General features: G+C 40.9%; 1 protein-coding gene across 2 annotated transcripts in view; it reads right to left on the reverse strand.

Annotated features, from left to right (window-relative positions):
• Positions 1-10,000, reverse strand: part of LOC137997044 (uncharacterized) — a 15,599-nt gene that overhangs the window by 1,185 nt on the left and 4,414 nt on the right. For both annotated transcript variants that reach the window (XM_068842755.1, XM_068842754.1), the window contains 5 exons: positions 8,999-9,302; positions 8,293-8,504; positions 7,536-7,696; positions 6,198-6,401; positions 1-5,943 (listed from right to left, as the gene is read on the reverse strand). The exon at positions 1-5,943 is cut by the window's left edge and continues 421 nt beyond it. In XM_068842755.1, coding sequence (XP_068698856.1) covers positions 1-5,943; positions 6,198-6,401; positions 7,536-7,696; positions 8,293-8,504; positions 8,999-9,248 — 6,770 coding nt within the window. In that variant the 5' untranslated portion in view covers positions 9,249-9,302. The remainder of the gene's footprint in view (positions 5,944-6,197; positions 6,402-7,535; positions 7,697-8,292; positions 8,505-8,998; positions 9,303-10,000) is intronic.

The raw sequence follows: 10,000 nt of genomic DNA on the forward strand, positions 1-10,000 counted from the left end.
CTTTCTTCTGTTTTTTCTAGAAAGCTTGGCTTCAGTTCCTTTGTCTCATTTCGCTTTTGGCACAGCAAAGTTCCCAATACGTTTAGTTTTTCTTCTAATGAGTTGCTTTCCTTTCTCAAACTGGATTCTTTTTCAGACACATTTCTTTTGTCAAGTTCAAACGTTTGCTCTAGTTGATGAAACAAGGCATTATCATTGTCAACTGATTCTTCTTTTCTTAACTGAAGATTAATCTCCTCATTCTTTCCAGGTCGTAACACATTATTCTCTGCGATATCTTTCCCAAGTTTTATCATAGCGTTTTCGAAATAAGTTAAAGTTCCTTCTTTATAATCACATAATTTGTGGTCATCCTCTTTCTTTGACTGTTCCGTATATTTGTCCGACTTTCCTAAATCTTCCATATGTGCAATAACACCTGGATAGTTCTCGTGGGACCTGCGTCTTCCCGGACTCTTGTTGTCCAGTGCTTCTTGAAGACCCCTTATTTCGGCCATTTTCGTCTTTAACTGGGCCATTAAGGATCTTTTTTCTTGGTCTGTTTGGGCCAGTTTTTGCTCTGTAACATCAAGTGCATTCTCTTTGGTTAGGAGAAGCAACTTCGCCTCCTCTAACTTACTACTCTGTTCCCTTAGCTTGGAATCTCTTGAGGCGACTAATCCTTTCAGTTTCTTGACCTCGCCTTCTTGTTGAGTGAGTAGTCTTTTCAACTCTGTCAATTCCTTTCCAAAACAATCTGCAACCTCGTCCGCTATCTTGTTTGTTCTCTGATTAGAAAGTTCCAGTTTTTTTCTTTGACTCTCAAAGGCACGCATAAGTTTTTGTAATGCATCTTCCTTTTCCTCCTCCGAAGAAGTAGCAAAAGCAAGATCCTGCTTGAGCTGGATTATGGACGCCTCCAGCTGCTGAATTGTTTGGTCTTTTTCTTTAAGGGAGGCTTCGAATTCATATTTCAAGGTTTCCAGTTCGGTACCCTCTTTTCCCTTGCTTTCAACCACTTCATTGTCTGTCATAGTTTCCTGCGACGTCTTCTCTACATCTTTTCCAAGTAGCTTACTCTCTAGAACTTTTCCCACTCTATCCACGTTTTCCACTACTGCAGTAACCAGCTTATTTGTCATGAGTATTTCGTGGTCTTGGGTTTTTACCATCTTAATGAGCATCTCAGCATATCTCTCTACATAGTTTAAGGCCATGTCCTTGTCTATCAATACTCTCTTGGTGTCCTCCAGCTCACACTGCATTTCTTCAAGACTCTTTGTGAAGTTCACGAGTAATTGGTCTCCCTCACAAAGGGAGGCCCTTACATTTGTTAGTTCCTCTTCTTTCTGGGCCAAAGCTTCTTTTGCACTTTCTAAGTATTTCGTTATGTTTACAACACTCTCGTTGGCACTTTGTGCTTTCCCTTCACTATCGACAAGTAGTTCTCGAAGATTGGTGATTTCACAGGCTTTCTCCACAGCATTTTGTTTTGCCTTGACTTCTGCATTGTCACAAGCGCTCTGTAAGCTCATGTTACTTTCCCTTTCGTTACGCAGCTGTAATTTCAATTCTTCAATTATCTTGTCCTTTTCTCCAAGTTGAGCCTCATTAATATCCAACATGCCCTTGAGTTCCTGGTACGCATTCTCCAACTGTTGAGTTTTTTCTAGCCGTCTATCAAGATTACTTCCATTCACTTCGCGATTGGCTTGGTTTTTCTGGACAGTGTGTAAGGTCTGTTCTAGGAGAACCTTCATTTCTTGGATGTAGTTTACAAACTGTTCGTTTCCTACTTTTTTCTCTATGAACTCTTTAATTTGCTCCACGTCATTTTGTACTTGACGCTTTAGTTCTTTATGCATTTCCTTCGTTTCATGTGTTCCCCGCTGAAAGGACTTTGTCAGGGCTGTTATGTTTCCCTCATTACGAATAAGCCGGTTTCTTAATTTCTTATAGTCCTTTTTGGCCTTGCCTCCATTTTTGAGAGCCTGGTCACTTTTTTCCTGGAAGCGGCGTAGCTCTTCCTGTACATTTGAGATTAGTTTTTCCAAATGCACAGTGGTACCCTCCGACTTCTCTCCCCATTCCAGTTTCTCAAAAAGTAAGGTGTTTTCCTTCTCTAACTTTTCAATCCTGGCCTTGTATTCATCTTTGAGAATAAGAAGTTGTTCATTACTGCTGACGGAAGAAGCTCCAAACGTCGCAAACTCAAGCTCTTTTTTAAGGCGGGCTTCATTCCGGCTGCTCAAACTTAATGAACCATTCAAATGTTCAATTACTTCCCGAAGGTATGCATAGTCCTTCGAGGCTCGCTGAGTGGCTTGCTCTTCTTTGAGCTTTTCTACCTGAAGCTTCATTCTATCCATCTCTTTAACCAGGTTCAACTTGGCTGCTTCGGTTTCTTCGAGAGATGCAACAGTGAAATCAAGTTCCTTCTCTATACTTTGCTTGTCATTCCATACCTGATTCAAGGTAGCGTCCATTTCTTCCCAATTAAACTCTTGGCACATCATGTTTTTTCTGAGATTTGACAATTCTCTCTCTCTGTATTCGTCTTCGTTGTTCTTCTTCTTTAATTCCTTTTCGACGTCACGCTTTTCATCTAGCACGGTCTTAATTTCGTTCTCCAAGAACTGAACTTGCTCTAGAAGCTCCCTTTTCTCAGCGTCACAGGACTCAGTTTTGCACTCCACATTGCTGCTCTCTTTTCCTCTCTCCTGTAGCTTCAATTTTAGCTCATCGTTTTGCGTTTTAAGGGACTTGATTTCAGCGTTGTTTTTGCCCAGCATTTTTCCATATTCGTCCTTAATTCCCGCCAGCTCTGTATCAAGACCTCTTTTGTGTTCTACAGAATCGCTTTGCATTGCAAGTATGGTATCTTTCAAGTCATCATCCATCGCCACAACAGACGACATAACCGATCGTAGTCCTTGAAGTAAACTCAGTTTTGAGTTGTCGACGACAGTTCTCTCCAACGACGTTTCAATTGTTACGCCCCCTTTAACGCAGAGGTCCTTGCGTATACCATCAATTTTACTATGAATGTCTTTCAGTATTTTACGTTCAGCTGCGATTTCCATTATTTCTTCTCGGCTAGAGCTTGTACTTTCATTTTTATTTTCCTTCAAGCAATTGCGTAAAGCTTCGTTTTCTTCAACGTACTTTTCAAGACGCCTCTTTACATCCAACTCAACGGCTTTCTTCTCGAATATTATTGTTTCCAAGTCATCTACTTTTTGCAGAAGCCCTTCGTTCTCAAAGTTTAGCTCCTCAACGACACCTTCCATGTTTTTTGATTGCATTTTGCTTTCCTCTAGGTGCAGTACAAGTTGTTCGTTTTGTTTTTTCAAAGTTTTTACCTCTGCAGAAAAGTCTTTATCCAAAGCCAAATCTTGTGCACTTCTTTTGATCAATTTAAACTCCAAATCTCTCTCTTTTAAAAGCCCACTGCTTATTTCATCTTCTGTGCGTTGACTCTTTTCGAGAAGCACTTTTTCATCCACCTTTGGGTCTCCTTTCTCAGAAAGCTCAATTTTCAAGCAATCTATCCTCTCCAAAAGTTTTTCGTTGTCGAAGTTAAGCTGTTCTACGACACTTTCTATGTTTCTAAGCTGCAGTTCGCTCTTCTCAAGGTGCGTCTGAAGCTGTTCATTATGTTTTCTCAAGTTGTTCACCTCTGTAACAAGTGTGTGATATTCAGGCATTCCATCCAAATTCACCTCTTGATCCGCACGTTGCGCACTCAACTCCAACTCCAGATCCTGTTTCTCCGACAACGCATTTTGTAGCTCATTCTCAATGTTCTCAACTTGACTCAGGAGATTTTCATTTTCAAGATTAACTGACTTGATCATGCACTCAATGGTATACATCGCTTGACTCTTTTCTTCCAGCTCGAGTTTAAGCTCTCCATTGTGTTCTTTTAAAGTGTGTATTTCCGCATAAAGAGTTTCTATTTCATCGAGGTATTCAAAGCCTATTTCTCTTTCATCCTTTTCCAAGACATTTTCCGGATACATTGTTGATCTCGGAAAACCTCCCACAGTTACTTCGTCATGTTCCACCACTTTCGTAATATAATTCGAACTTCTGTTTCCTGAAACCAGGGCGTTATGAACGTCTTGTCCTTCATCATCACTTGATGAAAACACTGCACTGAAAGATCCTTCATCCCTCTGCAAGACATCATCGAGAGATATAACAGTCTTGCCCTCTTCTTCAGGAAGGAACGTTTCATCGTGAACGAACACCTTTAAAAAAGCCTGATCATTTGTTTTTTCAAGATGATTTTTCAATGTTACATCCAAAAGAACATCAGTGTCTTGACTCGATTTCTCTGGTACAACTGTTTCGATGGTCTTCAAAGATATGCTGATGGATTCACATTCAAGGGCTATATTTGCATCTTTACTATCACTGGTAAAACTCGGTTGACAAATCGAGACGTTGCTGGCAACAATTTCAGTGCCATCGTTGACAGCATCATTTCCTAGGGAAAAATCACAGGGTTCATAGACATCATCTCCGTCAAGATCACCAGAGATAATTTCCTCAGGAATGTCCTCCTCCACACTTTCTAGTGAATCATCTACTACATCTCTGAAGGGCTCCCCATGAGCGTCCCCTGATGTTCTTTGATTCTCGTTCGAGGAATTACCATCGCTAGCAACCAATTCTAATGGCAATTTCGCCTCTTGATTATCGTGGAACGACGTTTTATGTCCCTTCATGTCTTGCGTACAGATACTGATAGTACTAGAAATAGCTTCCTGATTAACTTCCGCTGTATCGGCTTTTAAACTGCTTTTTGATCGAATGTCTTCTTCTGCATCATTAAGCAAATGTTCCAGGTCATCCACAAACTCCTCGGAACAAGGATCCATAAGTATGTTTTTAGGTATCAATTGATTTTGAAAGGCGGACACGTCTTTCCAACATCCATCGTCAGAAATGCCTTCTGTTCCTCTCTTAGCTATGTCGGGTTTCATGTCGTCAGAATCTACCAGTGCTGCTCTCAACACACCATCTTTAAGGCTTGCTTCTGTATTTATCCGCGTGTGCTTTTCATGGGAACCGTTTGCCTCAACAACTAAATAATCCTTCCACGTGCCATTTTCTTGGCCTTCTTCTTCATTTTGGTCAAGTTCTTCCACAACACTCTTTAAGCGGGATTCCAAAATAAGATTTTTCTGAGAAGATTCCGATTGATTCCTTGATGAAATCCCTTCTGTATCATCAAAGAACGGCTCATCGAACTCTCGTGAACTGAATGGTACTAAAAATACCTCGGGCTCCACGGTGATCCGAACTTTTCGGTTTCTTGTATCAGGCGTAATATCTCCAATGTCGTCATCGCCGGCATAAACTACGGACCTTTGTTGACTCCCTGCGACATGATTCTTAGTCCTCTGGGCCGGTGAACGCAGCAAGTCGAAGACTTCCATATCCATTCGATCCAACTCTCTGTCAGTGAAAATCTCCGCCTCATTATTCGGCTCGATAAATGTAACATCACCAAGACATTTGTCTTCAACACCATCATCAGCGTCATTGTGTTTTTCATTCACAGCTTCGTGCTCTATTTCATTGGTTGAGAGATTAAAGAACTGCCTTTCACTTTGTTTCCTTTGTAATTTCTCTCCCAGGATGCCTTCGGTTTCTTCGCTAGTCAAAGACTCGCTGTCAATCTCACTGGCATCAGACTCTGTATCTTGATCCTCAATATGTGGAACTTTTGATTGAAGTAGAACTTTGTTTGAGTCCTCCCAATCACTGACCGCGATGCTTTGTGGAGATAAGTTGAAGTCAAAAGTTGGTGTTCTCTCTGGCTCTTCAAATGACTCACCTTCCACCTCAAGCTCCTCCTCAAAACTGTCGTCAGAGTAGTTGGGGTGTGCTTTTTCCTCGACTTTCTTCGAGGCAGGCTTTTCCTCTACAAGTTTTGAGTAATCTGTATCTTTCCTTGGAAAAGAAAATGCGATTGAAAGAAATCTTAGACGACTGACCTCAAGTTTACTGAACATTTATTTAATACGACTTCGCAGTAAACCTTGGTCAGTTCATTTTATCCAATCTGAAATATAGGAAGACTATAATTAATTATAAAGGAGAACATACAATGATCCAGATGATGATGAAGTTTGCGGTGATATTTCAGGGTGGATATTTTTTTCTCAAATGAAGAAATGATCAATTAAAAGTAGAGTTTTCTATACCTAGTCTCGATATCCACTTTCTTTTCGGGAGCTGGTTGTTCAACAGACTTCAAACAATGAGATTGCTCACAGGTTTTTCCTGATGTAAAACTGTTTTGAAGTACCATTTTATCTGTGGCGAAATCCTCCACACTTGACGGCATGGAACTTAAATCAAGGGACGGGGTTTCTGCTGATGACGACTCCTCAGCTTCAAGTTGATCACTATATGAATGTGAGAGATATGAAAATGAATCGCAGTCAAATTAAGGACGGCGCCTACTAATTCAAAGGTATTTTTTGTCGATTTATAGATATGTGGGAAGAGCAGATCTTAACAAGTGTTATTGAAATCCAAAGAGAACATTGGAGGTAACCACACATTTTTCAAAGATAATTAATCAATAATATTTGTAAAAAGATTTAAAATACAAAGCAATGTATGGTGTTCTATTTCAATCTGAAGATAAATTATCTCTGAAAAATGAATGGTTACCCCCAATTTTCTTTTTGGATACCAAGGACACTTACTAAGATCTACTTTCTCCGGATAGTTTTAAACCGCGCAAAAATATCCCTTTATTAGTAAGCATCACTGATAGGAAATCCGAGTATCTCGAGATGCGCAGAACGTATGCGCAATAACAATAGTAGGCACCGTCCTTAAGGCCACCTGAATTTTTCAGTTCTCCTTTCCCCGCATAGTTTTAAACCGCGTAAAAATTTTCCTGTATTAGTGAGCACCAAGCATAAGAATCCCGAGTTCCTCGAGATGTGCAGAACGTATGCGCAATAACAATAGTAGGCACCGTCCTTAATAAACGTCACACAAATGTAGGTTACACCGTTTTTAATTGCGTAATCGAGAACATACAAACGATAAGACATAATATCGATGTCGACCCGTTCAAAGGAACATGTGTCTCCTATCCAAAAATCTCAACCAAAATATATGGCACGAAATGTCCCAATATAAATGGGCAATTCATAGATTGTGTGTAAAATGTACTTGGTAGCCTGCGTACCTGACGAGATTGTTGACGGGAAAAGGAAATTGACGAGCGGCGAAGCCGCGCGGATGGAGCGCCCCTCTCCATTCACCGCGCGGCTTCGCCGCTCGTTAATTTGCCTTTCGCGCCAAAAATCCCGCAGCTACGGAGGCTATGTATTTGGCAAAGACCGCTGGTTGGACACGTTCCAAATCTTATTGAAATTTAAAGTCAGCGGCTACTTTTGAGGAAAGAGAAAACTGGAGTCCAAAATGAGCGAAAGGACGAAATAAAGCAGTCGACTTAAATTGCCGCGAAGGGTGTAGGTCCACTATGGGTGCACAATCTCCTAGAATAAAAATTAACTTACTTGATAGCGCCTCTCATCTCTTGTGAAGCACATTTTATCTCTTCCTTGTCATTTGAAATGGGCGCCTCGTTATCACTGCTGTTCTTTTCGTGTTTGTCTTTGTCACCGTAGCTTTCCTCAGGCTGATTGTGCTGATTAACACGAAATACCTTATCTTTTTTCTGAAGGAAATTAAAAATCGTAAAATTAACGTTACAATATATACAAATGAAAAGAAACTTTCAGGCAGTAAATATCCACCATTAACAGAGTTATGTGGCGGTCATTTCGCTTTCGCTTTTCTCTACTCTCAGTTAATACTTTCTCTGTCATATCCAGTTGTATATTTTTAGTACCTTTTTCTCTCTTATGTGCTAGGCGTTTTTAATTTGTGTGTAATTTTTGTTTGCGTTGTTTGCGTAATTTTTATCAGTTTCCAAATGTCCTTCTTTTTATTTTGTTTTGAGTGCCAGTAATAATGTTGCAGTCTAGGTGGCCCGCCTAGAATAGCTATGCTAACTGTAGACTACCATGGCCTTACTTGTACATGATTTGTTTATGAATAAAAGTGAGGTGGAGGTTAAAAAATGTTTCATTTAAAGCGCTAAAAGTGAAATTCAAAAGTCGCACTGGCACCTAATGTCGACTCGTCAATGAATATTACGGGTCATTATAATGATGACGAGAGCATGACGATGAGGAGAGTGATCGTAACGATGTTGTACATGACATTACAAGCCAGAAATTTTACCGGTAAACTTCCCATTAACTGACTTACAATTCTCTTGATATCCGAGGAAGCTGCCTTTTTAAGTTGAGCCTGTTTCCTAAGCGCACTTGCTCGGGTCTCCCGAGGACTCAGTCTCGTAGACTTGATGGTTTGAAGAAGTCGTTTTTCTCCGTGAGCAAATAGCGAGGTTTTCGATATCTTGGAGTGGAATATTTCCTTCACAGACAAGTCTTTTTCGTGTCGTTTTTTTAGATTGATTCCTACGAACAAATGAGTAGCGGCATGTAGTCATTGTTACTTATAAATGGGTCAGGCGTCTTTAAGTCTAGTAGGAAAAGTTACATTCTGGAACACCCTGTATCCAAGTCGGATTTAGTTCACGTGGAGAAGGAATTCATCTATGGAAATTCAGTACGGTTGTCTCTGAGTATTCCAGATTTTCAGTTTTTATGAAATAGTGAGCTTTGTGACTTTCCATGTAATTATTCGTCGACGTTGGGCTGGAGATAAGTTACCTCAGGACTTTTAACCATTTTGCATGTAATTGCTGACTACCCTATGGTCAGACGGTAATTCTCTCTAGGAGTGGAAAAAGACTAAAACATGAAAAGCGCCTGATTGGAAGTTACGCGCTGACCTCCAGACCGTCAACTCAAGACGATGAAATACCAAGGCTAGGAAAATAGAAAATCAGCTTCGAGAAACTGACTAAGGGCAAATCTAGAGATCTATAGAAACATGATAAGGCTGATACCTGAGTCAGTCTCTGCGGGTTTGTCTCTAACGTGATCGTCGTCGGACGAGTCGCTTTCGCTTTTTTGGCGGGAAACTCGAACTGAGAAGCGTGATGTGTTCTGGCTGCAGCGACGAAAGTGTCCATTCTCCTCCTCTGAACTGTGCTCACCGTCACTGTTGGACCGATTGCCACGGGATGAAGGCTTAGATTTTTGCTTTTCAGCGGAAAGGCATATTCCGCTATCGCTGGTAATCTCTTGCGACGACATGTCGCGTTCGCCGTCAGGCGAATAACTCGCCTACGTTTTGACTGGAGCTTAGCTCTATTCAGTGAAGAAACTCAAAATAATCAATATATGAAAAATTCTCTACTTCTTTCTTCGTTTTTAAAATGTTTTATCCTGTTAGTAGACTCTCTAACTCGAAGCGCTCTTTGGTGAAATATCAACACAACAAATGATGAGGTGTCTTGGCAACTGCACGTCATAATCACACTTGCCTAAAGCTGTGTTCGAAAAATGGCGCGTGCAGCTTTCCATGGCGAACAAACGAGGCTTAGCTTGGCATTTAACCATGGCATACATTTCAAGCAGCGGGAGGAAAAAAAAGAAGCAAACAAATAAACGAACATGCAAAACAAAACAAACAAACAAACAAAACAAAAAAATCAGACAGCGTCCACAGGACGTAATGGAGAGCATAAAGCACGTGACGTTTTTGTGCCCCAGACGTCGGAAACCGGGAATGAACATTTCGCACGCCAGGACAGTAGTCACTGCTAGATTTTCAAACTAATCGTCACTAAGAACAAAAAGATGTAGTTCGCCGTTTTAATGTCGACGGCAAACTCGGGTTGCCCTTCCCACGAACATTCGCGGCCGTTCTTCTCGAAAAAGACTGAGATCGAGATTATCAGACTCGCCTTCATGTGCGATCGCGGGTTTTTCAAAGATTCATCATAACATGGCGCTCGAAACTTATGCCTTGCTGTTGTTAATGCTTGTCATCAGGCGCCGAAGGC

Source organism: Montipora foliosa, chromosome 3 (genome assembly GCF_036669935.1).
Source record: "Montipora foliosa isolate CH-2021 chromosome 3, ASM3666993v2, whole genome shotgun sequence".
NCBI lineage: Eukaryota > Metazoa > Cnidaria > Anthozoa > Scleractinia > Acroporidae > Montipora > Montipora foliosa.